The 20174-nt window shown below is 45.9% G+C and overlaps 1 protein-coding gene across 2 annotated transcripts in view; it reads left to right on the forward strand.

Moving 5' to 3' along the window:
• strn (striatin, calmodulin binding protein) overlaps positions 1-20174 on the forward strand; it is a 40816-nt gene that overhangs the window by 14093 nt on the left and 6549 nt on the right. Inside the window, exons 2-14 of one of the 2 annotated variants that reach the window (XM_030407596.1) lie at positions 8111-8214; positions 9877-9950; positions 10327-10411; positions 12225-12395; positions 12656-12791; positions 12899-13064; positions 16467-16580; positions 18791-18934; positions 19063-19199; positions 19328-19503; positions 19617-19664; positions 19764-19885; positions 19976-20143. In XM_030407596.1, coding sequence (XP_030263456.1) covers positions 8111-8214; positions 9877-9950; positions 10327-10411; positions 12225-12395; positions 12656-12791; positions 12899-13064; positions 16467-16580; positions 18791-18934; positions 19063-19199; positions 19328-19503; positions 19617-19664; positions 19764-19885; positions 19976-20143 — 1645 coding nt within the window. The remainder of the gene's footprint in view (positions 1-8110; positions 8215-9876; positions 9951-10326; positions 10412-12224; positions 12396-12655; positions 12792-12898; positions 13065-16466; positions 16581-18790; positions 18935-19062; positions 19200-19327; positions 19504-19616; positions 19665-19763; positions 19886-19975; positions 20144-20174) is intronic. The other variant, XM_030407670.1, reaches the window with a different exon arrangement.

Genomic DNA, 20174 nt, shown 5'->3' on the forward strand with positions numbered 1-20174 from the left:
CGCTGCATCGAGGCCTCATAACAGGAACGGATCATTTATCGCCTCTTGAATTTGAAGATAAAGGGTTTTTGGTTGAATTAAATGTCTAATAGTCCTGACAGACGTGACACTTGACAGAAACTTGAAATATCTATGTTTTTATATTACAGTAAAATAAATTAGGTTTGCCTTGAAAACCAGCATCTGCATCCAATCCCAGCGTGCTCTCTTCAACTGAAACATCTTAAGATGGAGTCATCAGACCCGTGTCACTACAATCGTTGTGGAAGTGGTTCTGTTGGTCTGTTCTCGGTGAGGAGCTGCTCAGCTGTGTTTCCTCCCACGCTGCCGGTCCAGCACCGCGGAGCTGTTGCTTGTTTCTTGCAGTTTCTCTCCGAGGTGCAGATCCCGGCTGCAGCGGCAGCTCCTCGGAGGCTCGTGCTGCGTGAGAACGCTCAGTAGTGGATATTGATTTATACGGAAATTAAATCAGGAAAAACTGCATCCCACAAATATCTAGAAAAGCTCCCTGCTCGCTGCGAGCAGGATGATGTGTTTCATTATGTGTTACCACAGGCCTGATCAGGCACGTAAGTGACTATATTTACCAGCACAACATGGTGTTTCACTTTCCCCAGGGAAATATGAGCGCTGTGTGGTGAGAGCGAGGCTTTAAAACACGATGTGACAGAGTGGAGGAGGCGGAGCTCGATGACCCTGAAGTTTGTATATACTCCAAAATAAACCTTGAACACAACTGTACACATTAAATGCATGTTAATCTTCAAATAGTTATGAACACCTGAATAAGAACCAATGCTGATGAATGCAGACTGCAACATTCAGTGTTTGGTGTGAGAGTGAGTGAATATGAGCTCAGAGTGGACAGCAGTCCAGAGCTGATGTGTCTGGGTGGTGTTTCCTGTATTGAGGGCAGCCGAGAGCTGCCACAGTTTAATCTTCCTGTAATCCTGCTGTCTTAAAGAAGACAAAGTAAGACTGTAGTCCAGCACGTCGTCTGTGAGAGCTGAGGATGAACCTCAGAGCCGCCAGGCGTCAAACAGCAGAAGATAAACCTTTGAGTCGCTCATAAAGAAATCAAGTTTCAACACATTCCTTTTAGTAATATATAAACACACTAAACATATCAAATTTGGCGGTGTGAGAGGCGTGAGGACACGGGGGGTTGTTCTGTGGACCTCCAGAGGATTATCAGCTGGATCAGCAGCTCCTCCCGGCTTTACAGAGCTTTACAGTGAGTTCAGCTCTCATGGTGTCGCAGCAGACAGGAGCTTCACACCTGCCTCATTCTGTTTATTTAATCGTTCCCTTCTCATTTTTGTTCTTCAGTCGTGGTTGAGTAGCTATGTAGTCGCACCATTTTGTTATTCATCTGTTTTAAAGTGCGTTTATTGTTAACACTTCCGACTGTGTTGTGCCATAGAGCCCGAGTTGGCAGCAGGTGTCTTATTTTGAAAATCATGACCTGACAAAAATTGATGAAAAATATGGAATATTCGGTGAGACTGAATATTTTGCAGTATGGCTGCTGATACCAGCTGTGTCCATGTAGCTCCGCCTCCTCCCGCCACGTTAACGACCTTTTGACGAACAGTACATCAGATTGTTAAACTCATCTTTGAGCAGAAATTGAATATTAACTTTTTTGAGGTATCTTAAAAAAGTTATCGTAACAACACCAATGTTGAGAATTAAAAAATGTCGATACTGATTTTCAATAATAGGAGTTAAGGAGAACCAATAAGCATGCAGCGTGATGAATGCTAAAAGATCTATCAGTGCTGTTGATTGGCTTGTCGAGGCATGCAGGGACATAACAGAGACGTAGATTGTTCAGGACCAGTTACCAAACTCATGATACCGGTATCGGACATCCTTTTTAACGTTACGTAGCCCAGGTAAGAGACTAGCTGGTGAACATAGTGGAGCATTTAGCAGCTAAAGACACAGATATTTCCCTCAGGAGGTGGTGGAGACCAAAAACAGAGCTAAAAGAAGGAGAATAGACTGAGACTCCAAATGAGCAGCTGTTTGCTAACATGTTCATTATAGGCAAAGTTGTATCTCCTCTTTAAATCAGGAACACGACCACATGATGTCCTCACACTGGTTAAAGCCCAGAGGTATTGTTGAGTGATGTTTAATCATCAGACATCAGCTCCGTGTGGACGTAACGATGTGTTTCTACAGCTTCATGTGCTGAAATCACAACCAGGACAAAGTGTGAAACAGGTTCTGTCACGTCAACACAGAAGGAGATTTGTTTCAGTTTTTAAAGTTATTAGAAGTTCTGCAGCCCGTTCCAGTCCGTCTGTGATCTGATGTGGGGCGCCGACTCGTTTCTAAAAAAGAAGTGAAGGCTGATGGGAATTTTTAACAAGTGGGTTACCCAGTTTGAGTCCCGGTCAGGCTGCCGTCTCAAAGTGCTCCGGTGAAGTTTGAGGATTTATTCTGGTATATTTTTAGTTTTATCAGACGCACAGGAAGTGATGTGATGTGATGTTTATTTCTGGGTGGTTTTGAATGAATAGAAGAAGAACATATTATGAGCCCCTCTACGAGCTTCTCCATGTTTGTTTTGGATCCTGAGGACAGCAAGGAGACTCGGCTCAGATAAGAAGTCTCTCCGGCTCCTTGTAATAGTTCTTCTTCTTCTTGTTGTAACAGATTTGATTGTCAGATGATCTGGTGTTTTACCTCTTTCATATCCTGGGATTTAGATGTGAATACACCAGGCAGAGAACATCAGGGAATTAGTTTACAGCAGAATGTACTTTCCAACCTGTTTAACATATTCACTGCATCCGATGATGTTCAGCCTGGATGGAAACCAGAGTGGAAAACCAGCGTGACTCAACCAGAGAAGAAGAGCAGTTTGAGGTCATCGAAGTGCTTTTAATGGAAAATCGTTGGAAAAGACCAGAGTAATTGTCCCGAGTTTGTCACAGCGCGACCTCCGGTATCGATTTGTTTTCACTGCTTTTACACTCGACTCTGCTCTCCGTCGAGCACTTTCACCGGCTGCTGCTGAAACATGACATTCAGATGTGTCAGTGAAATCTATAATTATGAGTGAAGACGCCCCCGATGTGCAGCAGATGCCCTCCTACACGAAAGCCTCGTTAAACATCACCCAACCCACGGAGTTCATCGTCGTGCTCATGGCGCCATGGCAACAGACGCAGCAGCATCACGGGATGCAGGCGATGTAGTCGCCGCACGTCGAGCGATCTCAGTGAGTCTGAATGAACTCGATACAGTTTAGAGAAGTTGTCTTGTTTCGTGGACTGAACACCGACAGACATCATGAACCAGCGCAATGTCATCTGTAACACTCTGAAGAAACTGTTTCAACTGCAAATGAACAAATGGAACATAAATTCCATCTGTGGTCCATTAAAGATAACGTTTGTACGATTTCTGCTTTAAAAAAACGATTCGACCTTTGTTCTCCTTGTTGAGTTCTCCTTTAACATTATCACTAATGTTTCCAACGATGTTCAAACCAGAGAAGTTTCCGCAAGTGATCGTCTGTCACTGTAACTTCAGTGAGGAAGGAAGTTGGAGAACGAGACGAAACATAACGTTCATGATGTTCATGAAGTAAAGTCCATTTCCCCTCCAGCTGCAGTCAGCAGAACAGAACCTGGAGGTCAGCTCTGGATCACTGCTGCAGTCAGGCTGATCAACAGGAGTGAAGATAATCTCTGAGTTCTCCTCCTGTCGGATCAGAACAGAACCTGATGAGACTCCAGGTGTTTATTCCTCCAGGAGGTCTGGATCACCACCGACTCTAACTCAGCTAACATGTTTTGTTTTGATTGAGAGGCAGAAATTATATATTGTACATTTAATTTCATTAACAGTGTCTCCACCATGACAGAGGAACTGAATGAAATAACCAACATGAAGAGGGAAGTGTTAATGTTCTTTGTCTACGATGTTCTGACACTTTGTCCTTTATTTAAAACAGATCATCAACATGATGTTGATCATTTCTTGCATTAATAAATTGCAGTCCAACAGTCCAACTCTTCACTCTCAGCAGCATTAATATTCCAACAGTCACAGAGACAAAACAGGAAAACATGTGTGTTTGTGTGTCGCTGCAGTCAGAGCGGATCGTCTGTGTTTTCTGAGCGACTCGTAACTGTTTCCAAACAGTCTCAGTTTACTGTCATCATCTCAGAGACATGCAGATGCAGCCGCCTCCAGTGACGAGCGACCCACTTATAGAGTGTGTTCGACATGAATGAAGGGCCGAGTGTCCTACTTCCTCCAGTGTGTGTGTGTGTGTGTGTGTGTGTGTTTAGTTTGCAAACATGCCATCCAGACGGTTTGTGTGTAAAATGTCCTCCAGTGTCGGTTCTGTTCCAATCAGAGCCATAAAAAATGTATTTATTCACAAACGGGTTCTTCAGTGTCTCAGACTTTTACCAGATCTAAAGGAGCGTTTCACCATTCTGCCACTTTAAACTTCCTCTCCACTAGTATTTCTTTGAGAACTTTAGCTTCTAGGTTCAGAATCAGGTTTTTCAGGCTGTGAGTTCTGATGTGTGACCCGTCAGATTGTGTTGTGTTGAAGACGGATGCTCAGACGCAACAAATGAACAAGATACAGATCATCAGAATGCTGAATATCGGTCCTGATCCAGTCCGTCAGTAGTTACCTTAGCCGAGAAGGCTCTGTTGCCACTTGTGTCCCTCTGTTTGTTTGTTCTGAGCTCGGATGGAAGATGAGTCTTGACCCAGAACAGACCCCACTAATGTTTTCAGACAAAGAGATGGATCCAGGAGTTTCTGTCTTTTACACTGTGAGATCGAGCATTTTCCAACATTTCCGATAATCTCTCAGGGAATAACTGATCTTATTCTGATTTGGGCGGCTGGTATTGGTCCACAACGTATACACAACACCTGTGCGCAACACATCTTTAGTTGTAGCTGCTGAGTGTGTGTCTCCTCTCCATCGTCAGTCATCAGACGTCGTGTTTCCATAAGTTGTTTTTCTTGTTAATGAGAAATGGAAATCAGACTGAAGTGTGAAACGACAAAGGAAGAACATTTTCAGACCTGTCAGGTGGGCAGTGCTGTGGTGGGAAGTGTTCCTGGAACGAGACTGAGGTGCAACACAAACCACTGTGTCGTATTAACACGTGTTAAATGTGGCTGGACATGGTCGTATGTTGTCCTTAAAGGGCAGCGCCACCATTTTCCACCAGTTTGTTTCTTTGGCAGTATGACTGTATATGTGGAGAAAAAGCAGTAAAAATCTTTGTGTGGCTTCAGAGGAAGATGCATGTCATGTGACTAACGGACCCCGGTGATGTCACTCAGGGGCTCTGTTGCATTGTGGGTAATGTAGGCACCAGGTTTTGAGAAGCAGTCCGCTGTCACTGTATCTGCTTTATTTTAGGATTCTCTTTACTTTTTTAACGCCACAAAAAGCAGCAGGACATGTTTGAGTTCACTCGCTGACGCTGCACATTTAAACATCTCCACATGTGACCGTTGCGTACGTACACTCGGTGGCTCTGATGCATTGTGGGAAATGTATCATGCAGTCCTGCTTTAGATTGAAGAGTCACGTGAGAAGATGGAACAGCTGACCTGGTTTTTAATGCGACACAAACACACAAACAAATATCAGTGTGAGGAGGAAGAGGGAGGGTGAACCCCAGGGGAGCAGAGGGGTGTGATGTCAGAGCTGATGTCATAGATCCAGCTGGTGAACAGCTGCATACAGAGCCAGCAGCTCTTGAACACAGTAAACTCAATGTCAAGGACGAGCGCTGTTATAGTAGCAATTATTATTTAGTGTTAAATCCTTTAACCAGGAGAGATGACAGTCCACCTCTCCTAAAACTTCAGATACTTCCTACTCCTGTAAAAGTAAAAGTACTGATACCACTTCTTTACTCCTGTAAAAGTAGAAATACTGATACAGCTTCTTTACTCCTGTAGAAGTAGAAATACTGATACAGCTTCTTTACTCCTGTAAAAGTAGAAATACTGATACAGCTTCTTTACTCCTGTAGAAGTAGAAATACTGATACAGCTTCTTTACTCCTGTAGAAGTAGAAGTACTGATACCACTTCTTTACTCCTGTAAAAGTAGAAATACTGATACAGCTTCTTTACTCCTGTAGAAGTAGAAGTACTGATACCACTTCTTTACTCCTGTAAAAGTAGAAATACTGATACAGCTTCTTTACTCCTGTAAAAGTAGAAATACTGATACAGCTTCTTTACTCCTGTAAACGTAGAATTAATAGAATTTATAGAATTAATAGAATTCAAAGAATATTTAAGTTAAAGGTAGAATCAGTAGGATTTGTCCCAGCTGTTCCTGAACGCACCACAAAGACAGTTGATTGTTGAGTCTCATTCCCAGGACGTCAAATAGACACATGTTGGGTTGGTAAAGCGTCCCGAGCAGCAACAAAGAGAGAAAATCAGAAACTCTCTGCAGATACGAGACACTAACACGCCTTTTCTCCACATTCCAGTCTCCCTCTCTGTCTGTTTACGGCTAGTTATGTCTTTTGTGTCTTTCTTCTTACGTCTTTTACGTCTTTGTCTCGTCTCGCTGCGTCTGCCGTGCGTGATGTGCTCTGATAGGTTCACATCAGTCTGCTGATGTTGGGAAATAACAATAATCCATAATTTACCTCAGATGCATCAAACCAAAGTAACGAGGCTGTTCTGAGGCTGTGAGAAGGATGTTCGGATTCATTCCACTGACTGGTCACATGTGTATAGTAAAGTGAGTATTTCATGGACAGCTCTGAGTTTATGACCTCTGCTGGGTTCAGGTGACCTCGGCTCAGAGTTGGTCACATGTTGTCTGTTCCCGCGCCGCCTCGCGTCCAACCCGCTGCAGGTCTGAGCGCAGACGTTAAGACGGATCAGACGCAGATGTGTTAGTTGGTCACAAGTTAAGGTTCAGTTCCTGTCACATTTCCCAGGAGGCTTTGGGAACCTCTTGAATACCTGCTGACCCCTCTGGACACTGGGGTACACATCTCTTCTCATAGATACACTTTTATAAACTCATGTTGGTGTTATTATATCGGTGAGAAATTCATTTTTCCTGACTTACTTCATAGAAACTCTCCTCTAACATGTCCATGTTTCTGTGACTTTGGTCTCAGTGAAAACCTTTTTGTGTTTCTACCTTCTTCATATTGTACGAGTTGTGTTGAGCAGCTTCTGTCTCTGAGGGATTTTCTCTGGAGATTAAATCTTTTTCTTTTGTCATAATGAGCAGCAACGTCACAGCCGAGTCCGAAGTCGTGGCGTCCTTCTCTGGTGGACGAACCTAATGACACCTGCAGGGAGAGACATCATTTTTTAATGAAATATGATTTCTGTTTTTCCACAGAATGATTTTAATGTAGTAGTTGAGAACCAGTCGATTAATGGAGGAAATAATCAACATAATATGATAACGTAGCAGTACGTTCCTGTTCAGTTGCACTGGAGACTGCTCTTTGCTTTGAGATGGAGTTATTTTAGCCCTCACTCTCGTCACAACACTTCCCCTCAGAGAAATCACAAACTGTTTTCTAAAATCCACTAAAAGCACGTCGGCTGCTTCCCCATTCAACCCTCGGTGGGGCGGCGGAGGAGCTGAGCGCCCCATAAGAGATAAACGAAAACAGAATTAGACTGGATGAAGGTTTAATGATCTCTGCGGGGGAATTAGATCGTCGGAGAAAATGAGTGCTCAGAGGACCGACGAGGTGAATAATTACAGCAACACAGATGAGAGCGGCTGAGAGGAGGAACGATCCTGTCGGCTGGATCCAGACTCTGTTTCACTGCTTTGTTCATTCAGCGAGTCTGTTTGAGTTCCTCATCCTCGTGTTTTAATGAAGATTAGATGTCTCATCGACCCCCTGAGGGTCTGGTTCATCTCGTCCACTCTGTCAGCGCTCGCTTCTTCCATGTGTTGCTGTTTTTCAGCCTTGTGCGATCGACTGAACTTTGGTGTTTAATAGAAAACACAGCGGGGATCGAATCTTAACGACGCAACGCACTCATTAACGATTTAAATGAAATGTGTTGTCATCCCTCATCACTCAGTATTTCCTCTGTTGTCTTCCAGGCTCAGATCGCCTTCCTGCAGGGGGAGAGGCGAGGCCAGGAGAACCTGAAGAAAGACCTGGTGAGACGAATCAAGATGCTGGAGTACGCCCTCAAACAGGAGAGGTGAGTTAAAGGAGCAGTCTGTCAGAAAAGGACAAAAACATCATGATCAGAGTGTAAAGAAACATCGGAGTCATCTACTGGAGTTAGCATGCTAACAGCTAGCCTCCTCACAGCCCTCTGTCTCTCAGAGGTGACAGTCTGACAGCCTGGAGCTTCAGTTCACTACTGAGTCTAATAAGTCAACAACAAAAACTCATAAATGTGAAGAAAGCAGAAAAATCCAACCGCCCACCGTCTGAACTCAAGTTTCTGTCTCTGACTGAACTCAGACCAGTTTAATCTGCTCGTTAACGCATCGTCAGACTCACTTCATTCAGACTGGACTCAAACAGAGTCAGAGTCACCAGAACAGTTCTGGTTTGTCTCCACAGTCTCCTCTGGTTCGGTCCAAATTAATCCTCAGTTCACAGTAACATGTGAAGATATTCTGTTTCCACACGCTGATGATGTCCGACTCTCTCTCTCTGTCCTCTCCTAATGTTTCATCTGTCCCGGAGTCATAGTCCTGTCAGAGCTGCTGTAAATCACCTCTGTAGTGTAAATCACCTCTGTAGTTCAGTCCCAGTCTGCGGTCCAGACGTCTTCACTGGCAACTGTGGTGACTCCTCCAGCGATCTGATATCGCCACCACAAAGTTAATTAGCTAACAGCAGCTTGCTACAGCTAAGGATAGCTAGCAAAGAGCAGCAGTTGCTCTGTAGTTTTGGAGCCACTTTCAAAGTCTGTCCACATCAGGTGTTCAGAGTCAATATTTGTGTCACACGGAGGAAAATCTCATATTCAGACTCAAACCAACATGTTGGTCCGTCTGAAGACTGTCTGACTTCCTGTCTGCGGCTCTCCACTCCAAGCTGATTGGTTCCCACCGAAGACATAAATCTTTACAAACACGTAACACATTTATATTTTAAAGTTCACCAAAATGCGGCTCATTGTAGTTTTTATCACACAAACAGGAGGAAATGGTTCATTTGTGCGGGACTACTTTCAGCGGCGGAGGAATCCAGATTTGGTGCTCTGGTGTGTGTTTGTGTTTGTGTTCACTGATCTGAGGTCTGAACAGAGTCAAAGTGCCGCTGATTGAAACTCGATCAGCCTGTCGGTGTGAAACTGATCTGTGCAGCTCACCGAGCAGCTGATCCTCTTATGGAGTTATTAGTAATAAATCACATAATCTGGCGACGAGTTTCTCAGTTTGCTCGTCTGAGAGTGTTTTTGATTGGCAGGTCTGGATGCTTTTCACTGAAGCGGTCAGAAGAGGGGGGTTGTGGGAAAACTACAACTGTTAAAATACCAACATGCATCAGTGTAACAGTCAGAGAACATTACATCACTAAAACAAGCTTTATTTAGGACGTGACAGCAGCTCGTTAAAGGATCAGACTGGTGTTTTTAATGCATTCGATAATTAATTACAAATCTTTAATCACTGCTGATCACTTTCTGAGTAATTTCATCTTTGTAAAGACATATTTTCTTTCTCTCAGACGTTGGTTCTCTTCGTTTAAACGTTTAAACCCCATCCTTGTGTGTCCCGGTCATGTTTTCCATCGTTTGACCTTCGACTGGAGCTCTTTTAATGACAAAACAAACATTCAGTCGTGATTTATCGTGCAGATTTTCTTTATGTTGTGTTTGTTGTGTGTGTTTGTTCACCGTCAGGGCGAAGTACCACAAGCTGAAGTACGGGACAGAACTGAACCAGGGAGAGATCAAACCTCCGAGCTACGACTCAGGTGAGACTGACGTGTCACTTCCTGTTTCTCAGCTCCAAGCTCCATCAGCAGGAGCTTCTCTGCATCATGTGGCAGCGATGAACGTTAGGATGACGATCACACCCCTCTGAGTGTGTGTTGAGGCGGTCCAGCCTCCGATCAGAACCGACTCTCTGTCGCCCCCCTGTGGTCGTCTTCAGGACCAGCAGGGGGGATTTCACATCCAGTCTGGGGGGGGAACGTCAGAATCCCCCCGAGGAGGAGCTGGAGGATGTAACCGGGGAGGAGGACGTCTCTCGCTGTGGGATTTAATGAATGGATGAATAGAAACATGTTGACAATTCACTCTCTCCTTCTCCCCCCTTCCTCCCCCCTCCTCCCCCTCTCCCTCTCTCAGATGAGGGGAATGACAGCGAGGCTCCCAGTCCTCCAAACAGCAGCCATCAGCTCAGCTGGAAACAAGGACGCCAGCTGCTCAGACAGTGAGTTTACACACACACACACACACACACACACACACACACACGCTCACACACACACATGCACACACACATACCCATTCGTGTGTGTGTGTGTGTGTGTGTGTGTGTGTGTATGTGTGCAGAGAGCAGCAAAGTCAAATCTTCTTAATGAGATTAACACTTAATGGGACTCCAGTTATTGTGGCTTTGGAACTTCCTTTCACTCCAAAAGGTAGAAAAACCTACAACAACCAGAATGCACTGTGCCCGATGACATCACACTAAAGCACGCTGGACTCTCTCTCTTCTTCTTCTACGCACTTTAAAGTCCAAATGTCTCCTGAACCCTGTAAGCACCGTCGGACATGTTGTTCTTCTTCGTTGCGTCCGTTTTGCTAACGCGACCCGTAGTGACAAGTAGTGTGTGTGTGTATGTGTGTGTGTGTGTGTGTGTGTGTTGTGACAGTGAATGGAGGATTGTGTGGAGCGTCGATGCCTCCTGCGACTGGAGAGGCTGGTACAGAGAAAGAGAGAAAAGGGGAGGATCCTCCCTCTCCCTCCTTATCCTCTCTTTCTCCTCTCTCTCTCTCTCCCCCCCCTCTCTCTCTCTCTCTCCCTCCTTATCCTCTCTTTCTCCCTCCTCTCCCTCCCTCCCTCTCTCCCTCCCTCCCTCCCTCCCCCCTCTGTGAACAAACACACTGGATGTTGTTCAGATTGAGCTTGCGGCTCGTTGAGTATAAAACCTCTGGTTAAACCTCTGGCTGCTCTCAGATCAGCAGCGTCCTGCTCTCTGCTGTCCCGGCTGAAGGTACAGTACACCAAACTTCTTCTGAGTCTGTTGCTCACTTCTGATTGGCTGATAGAATAATGTGAGTTAAAGGGTATTCTGCAAACTTTAAAACCTTTACGTCTTTGAAGAAGTGCACGCATCATATTTAACCAGAGCCAGAGACGTCAGCGGAGCGTCGACTCCTCGGATGTGTCTCGTATTACAGCAGTGATCATTTCTAACAGATGTGAGAGTGAAAGAATCAGTTTGATTACAAATGTTTTACATCCGTCTTCAGTTTTCTGTGTGCGTCCCGTCAAACACTGAGCGAACTGTTCAGACTCACAGTGGATCTGAACTCCCCCTGAACTTGGTGGCATTGCCCTTTAAGGATGCTGCTCCATTGATATAATTGTGGTGTTGTGCAGCTCAGCGGGTACAGCAAGGCACCGACCGTGAGGCGTTCAGGGCCGGCTGCTGTCGCTCAATAGACTGTATGTGTGACTGTTTACTGTCATGTAGCTGAGTAAATGTACTCAGTTACTGTACGTAACTTCATCTTTTCATACCGCTTTTTACTTCTGCTCAACTAGAGTTATCTGACACCTTTAGTTACTAGTTACTTTACAGATGTGCATACAAAACATATAAAGGTTCAATAAACTACAGAAGAGAGAAATTCATCAGTTTCTCAGATCTGTCCGGAGTGAACCCTCTTCACAGGCAAATCAATAAAGGATCTCTGAAAAAGACAGTAAACCAACATGTCCGACGCTGTACTCAGTGTCCAGTCAGCTGATCGTCTTCATCACACAGGAGAAAAGTCTGGAGGTGAAGCTGCACGCTAACGCTAAGCTAAGCTAGCTGCAGGCTAAAGCTATTCTAGCTGTGTCATCCATGAGGTGTTTTTCTTTTCTTTTGACACGTGCACATAGAAGCGGTGGAGAGAATGAAGTGCAGGAAGGACCTCCAGTTGTGCTTTGGATCTAAAGATCTGAATGAGTTGTGGTTTTCTCTCCAGCCTCCTCTGACCTGCGGCCGGTCGTCTCTTGTCTCCACCCTCAGGTACCTGCAGGAGGTCGGATACACAGACACCATCCTGGATGTGAAGTCTCAGAGAGTGAGAGCGCTGCTCGGCCTGACCGGAGACTCAGGAGACAAACCGTCAGAGAAGAAACCCGAACCGATGGTGAACGGCACCGAACCGTCGTCACTGAAGGACAGCGGCATGGTCAGGTACGACCTATGCCCTACCTGAGTTTGTCCTGTGTTTTTCTAGTTGCTTTCTCTTGGCAGTCTCGGCTGGTTGAGGTTATTTGGATCGGAACACCAAAGTCATGCAATAACACAAACAGACTTACTGATTTTAGCAGCGTTGGACCAGCAACCCTGTGTCCTGCAAGCTAAAATGACTGTTTTTGTCTATGGAGTCTGGTGGCTTTGACGTCACCAACATGTGTGAAAACTCACCTCTTCTCTTCACTCTCTGCTTCCAGTAAACCCGACATGTCCGACTCGGCCACTGTGTTGGAGGCCTTTAAGTTCATCGAGAGCGCTGCGGCAGAGTTCAGCGACGAGGACGAAGAGGAGGACAGCGAAGGACGGGACAAGACCATCTTGGACCTGGCTGCAGTAAGACTCTAACACATCCTTGACCCGCAACAAATGTTTTTGCTTTTGGTTTAATCTGCCTGTCAGCCGACCAGACTGTCACTTCCTGTCTTTGTGCCCTTTGACAGATGGTGAGGAAGAAACAGTCGTCCACGCCGTCCTCCACGACCTCCGACCTCAGCGACGACCCCGACACGGAGGAGGCTCTGAAGGGTTTTGATTTCTTGGCGAGTCCGGACGAGCTGGATGGATCGCCGCCTGAGTCGAGGAGTGGGGAGGACAGCGGAGAGTGGGGTGAGACTTTAGGATGAGGGGCTGATCAAACGTAAGCCGGTTTGAGTCATTCAGAGGAAATTAAATCCTGAACTTGTGAAGAATTTTGACTTTTCTTGAAATGTTTTTCCTTCTCCGTTGATAACTTTAATATAGCAACAACAGAAAGCAGCACCGGTGTTAACTGAAACCTTCTGTGATCTGCAAACACGTGTGTGGAGTAGAGGAGATTGCTCGATGTAGACTGAAGGCCTCAACACTCTGCGGACGGATCGAGATAATCGTGACTGAAGGCTCGGCGTGCACTTTGTTTCCCCACCACAACAAATTAGATCAGATGTGTTTAAAGACGAGCTAACCAGCAGTTATTCCTCCTGTATCTGTGCAGGAGAATCCAGAGTTACTTTGGCTCCGATGCTTCAGAGTAACTTATCAGAGTTACTGTTAACAAATAAATGCAGAGAAAGAATAAATAAAGTAGCTCAAAGTGTTTTTAAAGGTGCAGACTCTGTAATGTGTCTTCAGAGTCACAGCTAACTACTGCACACTGAAGCTGCTGTCTGATTGTTAGCTCAGTTAGCGATGCAGCTTCCCGTTCAGAACCAGGACCTCAGAGATGTTACATGTGACCCGCGTAGATATCTCGGCAGCACAGTACAAAGGCGTCTTTGACTCAATGTAAAAACTGTTGTTTCCTCTAATATTTGAATGTTGTACATTTTAATTCTTACATGTTGCACCTTTTAAACCATCGCTGGAATAATCAACCTCGTTCAGAAATAAAATGATTTCCTATTTCATGATTTAATATTTGTGTTCTGTGTGAAAGTACTTGTCACAGAAACGACAGTTCAGACGCCTTCAGAGCTCAAACGTCTTATTATAAAGAGATTAAAGACGAATGTGGTTCTGATCGTCACAGCACACGGACACTTTTCCTCTCCGTACGTATAAAAACACTCTCGCTGCACAGTAAAGTTCTGGGCTGACCCGGCTGCCCCCGCACTTTACACAAACTCCTTTTTCCTTCTGTTACTTAGCAACGCGATCAGTGTCATTCGGCCGATGACAAAAAGCTTCCCCACGCAGTCTGTGACTCAACACTTCACAGTCCAGATAGTTGTAAAGGAGTGCTGACTCAGCGCCGCGCTGAAGCCTGAGAGGAAGAACAAAAAAAAATCAGCTTTTCTCTTTTTAGATTTCTCTTTTGTTTCAAAGCTGCATCTTTTTATCCGAAGCTGTGAAACAATCGGCCGCTGGAGAGAATAAACCGAGGACAGATAAACTCGTGTTATGAAACAGATTTGTCTCTTCTGAAGTCTTTTCCTCTTGAACCCGATCCTCTGTCGGTCCTGCAGACTCTCCTCAGAGTCTGTACAGTCTCATCTTTGGATCTGCTCGTGTTCACTTTGACCATCTGCAGGTTTATTCACATCATCGTTTCAGCTGTCAGGAGAGACGGCAGCAGAATCTGGTTCCCTGATTTTAATATTCATAACACTTGGACACAGACGGGGACTTTTACTGCAGCTCGGTCCATGTCGGGTCAGCACCTGCCCACCTGTGTCATCTCCAGCAGAGCAGAGGAACAGCAGCAGGTGTGACAGCAGCGCCGCCTGCAGGCCGTCAGCGGTACAGCAGCTGATTTCTTTTGAATGTTTGGGATTCACATTTAACTCTCAAAGTCGAGCTCAGACTACAAGAGCTTCAGGCAGATTTAATCCCAGCTATCAGAGGGGAAGTCTGGTGTGGGACCTCAATCAGAACCGATGTTCAGCCCAGATTATCTGGTAATGTGAGAGGTTACAGATCCAATCTTCAGCCTCCGGAACTGTTGACAGACTCATCAGGGTATTGCCTCGATAATATCAAACGGATGTAAGAATCTGGATGATTACATCTGTAGGCGTCTCAGAGCGGCTCACAGTAAACAGCAAACAATCTTGAGGCTAACGTTAGCGAGCGTGCTACTGTTGACATATCAAAGCTGACAGTTAAAATCACTCGTCCAGTCCTCACTGAGCCTCAGTCTCCATCTTGTTTACAACTGCGTCTCCATTTTTTGTCAAGGAGCTTCATATTTTAATGGCGAGCGTCATGATCAGCTGTTCTTCTCTTCATCCTGCAGGAGGCGACGTCTTTGTTTTTGTATCTTCAGGTGTGCACAGCTGCTGTTCCTCTCTTTACCTGTAGGGGTCACCTGTTGGCCTGAAGCTGCAGGTGTGACTGTGTGTTACCACATCACGTCTCTTTGTAGTAAAAACATTGGTGTTGCTGCAGAGACTTCCTCCATCAGAGCCGCTATCATTGTGGTGACGACCTGTTCATGACATGACGAGCCGTCACATCGACATTTTACTTTCACACCAGCAGAGAAACATCAGAGTGTATTCGAAGCGTTGTCTGGATTGCAGCCGTTTGGCTTCGATGTATTTCCGCCTGCTCTGTGTTCATCTGTGTTTCCACATTCATCAGTAAAGTCACATGAACGTCATGTGACTTTGTTTTGTTTGTTTGTTTGTGCGTCCGGCTTCAGAAGAGAAGTCGGACCTGTGGTGTTGATGTTCCTCCTGTTTCTCTGTCGTCCGTGTTTCAGAAATGATTCCTGAGCAGCTCAGTTGTTCATTAACATCAGCTCATTACGAGGTATTCATTAACAGGAGCGCTGAAATGATGGTCATCGGTTCCACAGCACTTTATTTTGAAGGGCTGTGAGTTTGATGAGGGATTGTTTAATGTATGAGATCTTATTTTGTAGATCTGTTATCAGGTTAAGCTGCAGGAGGATTGACATTAAAGGAAAAAGAAGGTGATCGTTAAAGTGTTTCATGGAGGCCATACCTAGTTAGCTTAGCTTAGCATAAATACAGGAAGCAGGATGGAAACACAGCTGCTTCACTCCTCATCCAGTCTTTGTTACAGCTGCTTCACTCCTCTTCCAGTCTTTGTGCTAAAGTTCAGACATACAGTGAATAAGCACGTTTAAGTTTTCATTATTACTTCTATACATACTTCATATACTACTTCATATTCATGTGCTTGTGACGCCTCGTGACTCATTTGTAAAGTTAAAGGAACAGTTCACCAAAGAATGAAAGTTCTTAAGTCGTCATCTCCTCCCTCCATGTTGTCGAAAGTCCAAGTTAAATACAGATGTATGGGTGAACTGTTCCTTTAAGTGGAGTCTCTGCAGCACCGACTGTTGCTCCTGAAGAACCCGGTTGTTAGAATCAGAGGATATTTCCCTGTAAACATCCTCCTCCTCTTCCCGTCTGCCTCAGTAGGTTTGTCACAGTAAAGTTGGTGCATATGTGCTGTAGTGTATCCAGACACTTAACACAGGTTTCTACCCCACCTTCCTCCTCCTCCTCCTCCTCCTACTCCTCCTCCTCCCCTCCTCCTCCTCCTCCTGCTGGCCTGTAGAGAAGGATGAGCAGTCTCCTCTGGGTGAGCTGGCCTGGGACGTGGACCAGGGACTGATAGCCCAGCTCAAGGAGCAGTACAGGAAGGAACGCAAGGGCAAGAAGGGGGTAAAGAGTAAGTGGTGCTCCGGGCCTGCAGCTCATCCTCCCTCCTCACTCTTTTGATTTTCATTCCTCCGACTCTCTCTTTGTTTTTGTGTTTCCTCTCCTCTCAGTCTGGTCGGGCTTCACTGGGTTACTAACATCAGGAAGTTCATCATGAACCCAGAGACCGTCACATAAATGCTGCTTGAAAAATGCCTGATAACACCTCCGTTTGTTTGCCTACGTATGAAACTAACGGCCATGTCCACACGTACCAAAACAGTCTTTTTTCCCCCTTGGCATCCGTTGTAAACGACTCAACACGCTGTAGTTCATATTCCAGGCCTTCCGGAGCATGCAGAACGGTTGTTATCTAATCGCTCTGCGTGCGTTTACTTTGGATTCCCTGGAAGGTTTTTAAAGGATTTTGATTAATGAGTACAAACGACTGATGTGGTCAGTTGTTGTGTATCACAGTAGTAACCAGTGAGTTATTGACTGGAGCTGGTTCCCTCACAGTGATGATATAAATACATTACGGGTAGCTGATGCCTTCACTGTCCCTGTTTACAAGATATGCATCTGTGTAAACACTGCAGGGCTGATATCATTAAATCCACTGACCTCCGGTCTGCATCTGCACCGTCTGTTGTCTTAATTAGCTAATGAGACAAACATTAAAGCAAACACCTTCTGCTGCAGGTTCATGTGACTGGAGCCGCTCACCGTACGTTGCCCTCGTTAACGACTGTGAATGTTGCGCTGCAGAACAACACGTCATGCTGTCTGTGAGGGAAGAAGAAGAAGAAGAAGAATCACCTCCAAGACGGCAAACTGCAGGAAGTCTGTTTTCAATCGCTGCATTTTGGTTTCAGTTTGACAGAAGCTGAGAACTGAGAAGAGATGATATAGAAAACGTCTCAGTTTGGTGATTCGTCATCACTCTGACTGCAGCTCGTGACATCAAACTGTCAGGAAGCAGAACAGTTCTTCAGTGTAGCTCACTAATGTCTTTACAGTCCAGTAGCTCAGCTTGTTGGGAATCTGTTGAGAGCGTCTGTGTCTGAGTAGATAAATACATTTATGTATTTGACAGTGGAGACACGATATGTAGCTGTAGAGATACTTCACTACGATCAAGGATTGAACTACACCGTCCAGAAAAGATAAATTTTCCATTGTTTGTACTGGCTGCTGGAGATGAAGTGATACTGCCAGGTGATCTCTAAAGAATCATGTTACTCTCATCAGACTGTCGGTGTCAGCCGGTGCCGCTATATGCTGCAGGAACATCCAGACTGCAGATCTTTGAACAGTCGTCCTCTGGTTCTCAATGGCCAAAAATCTACATTTAACCTTTGAGATAAGGAAATAAATGCTTAAAGTCTGTCTTAACTTTGACTCTGGCATCTATATATGTCCAGCATGACTGGCTGTGTTACTTCCTGGTCACGTATGTCGACATGTGTGCAGTTTAGTTTAGTTTGGTATGAAATTAACCACCTCAGCGGTGGTTGACACGTTGTCCTGCTGCAGGAGAAGAAGTGATCGTGTTTCAGTTTCCTCCTGTTGATCTCGGAGTCTCGTCCTGTCCTGAGGATCAGTGTTGAAGCTGGTTGATGTCTGCTGATGTCGCTCTGTGGCCGCGTATGTTTCGTCTCTTCGTCTTCGTCATCATCTGTTCTCTCTCATCATCCACGTTATCTTTTCTTTATGTTTTCTACCTTAATGCATTTTTCCTGAATCTCTTCACTGACATTAAACTGTCTGATCCTCCCCTCTCATCCATTATTGAGGCCTTATTATTCATTCATCACCTAAAGCCAACAGTAACCGACTGCACGTAAATGGTGACGGCACAGTGGTGCAGTTTTCTGATAGCGATGAATCTCAATAATATCCAGACTTGTTTCCACTTGTTTGTTTCTTCACGTCTTGGTGTTGATGACTCGTGCAGCTCCAACAGCAGCTGCCACATTTCATCTGTTCTCTTCCACCTTGTTTCTGTTTGTTGTCACTTTGTGTCTCTGGTTTTATTTCCCTTCATGGTTTCTGTTCCATCTCCTGCAGAGCCGCTGCTGCTGCTTCTTCTTCAAACTCAACACATTCCCTTTTTTTCTCACTTCAGTTGTTTTCACTTTGCTAATGTCTGTTTTTTCATCTCCTTCTCCCAGAACTCTTTTCACATAATCCCCCTGAGATCTTCTTCTGACTCCATGTTTCTGCTTCCTCCTCCTCCAGGACCGAACCGGTCTAAGCTCCAGGACATGCTGGCTAACCTGCGGGATGCTGAGGACCTTCCCTCCATGCAGCCGCCCGTGACGCCCCCCTCCCGCCCCGCTGTACCCAGACTCAGTGAGCCCGAAGTGGGGCGGCCTGAAGACGGTAAGCTGCCCTCCGTCTCAGTTCATCAGTCTGTTAATCAACTTGTGTTTTCTGCACAAACAGAAGAAGATGTTCCTCATTTAAACACTTGAAACGCTTCATGAAGACCGTTTCTTTTGTCTCCGTAGAGGCGATGACCTTCCTGCCGTCGTCTGGGAAGTCGTTCATCCTGGGCAGAGTGGACGAGGCGGTTTCTAACGAGCTCGGACTGGGAGAACTGGCGGGACTGACTGTGGCCAACGAGGCCGACAGCCTGGCGTACGACGTGAGTGAACCAACCCGACAGTCTGACGGCCTCAGATGCACAGAACTCCAAACATCACATGAAAAACTAAAAGTAAACTAGAAGAAGTACCATCTGCATGTTGTAACTGAGCGCCCTCCCTCACTCAGATCACCAATAACAAAGACGCTCTGAGGAAGACCTGGAACCCCAAGTTCACCCTGCGGAGCCACTTTGACTCGGTCCGGAGTCTGGCCTTCCACCCGGTGGAGCCGGTCCTGGTCACGGCCTCCGAGGATCACACCCTCAAACTGTGGAACCTCCAGAAGACGGCGCCCGCCAAGAAGTGAGAGCTCAAACCTTCCCTGAGCTGCAGAGCTCCGACACAGGCTGCTGTTACAGACGGGCCTTTAGTTTTATTTTTATAACATGTCATGTTTTTGTTCTTGGATGTTCCAGATGTGCAGCTTTAGACGTGGAGCCCATCTACACGTTCAGAGCTCACAGGTGAGATACTGTGAATGAATAGTATAAAGACAGACGTCTCACATGTTCCGGGCAGTAGTGATGAAGTATACTGAGGCTGAATTGTCATTGATTGTGTAGCGGAGCGGTTCTGTGCGTCACCATGAGCTCCAGCGGGGAGCAGTGCTTCAGCGGCGGGGTGGACGGCACCATCCAGAGCTGGAACACCCCAAACCCCAACGTGGACCCCTACGACTCATATGGTACACTCCGGCACTGACGTGGTTTGATGAAGGTTTTTCAGGAGATGTGTTTTTTGTGGTTCTCCGTGTTTCATCTCTCTTCTCTCTCAGAGCCGGTGGTCCTGCGGGGGGCGCTGTGCGGTCACACGGACTCGGTGTGGGGTCTGGTCTACGGCCCGGCCCACCACCGCCTCCTCTCCTGCTCGGCTGACGGAACGGTCCGGCTGTGGAACGCCGCCGACACCTCGCCGTCTCTCGCTGTTTTCAACGAGAGAGGAGGTGAGTAAAACCACTCTGACTGACCGGCTCA

Source organism: Sparus aurata, chromosome 1 (assembly GCF_900880675.1).
Source record: "Sparus aurata chromosome 1, fSpaAur1.1, whole genome shotgun sequence".
Classification (NCBI taxonomy): domain Eukaryota; kingdom Metazoa; phylum Chordata; class Actinopteri; order Spariformes; family Sparidae; genus Sparus; species Sparus aurata.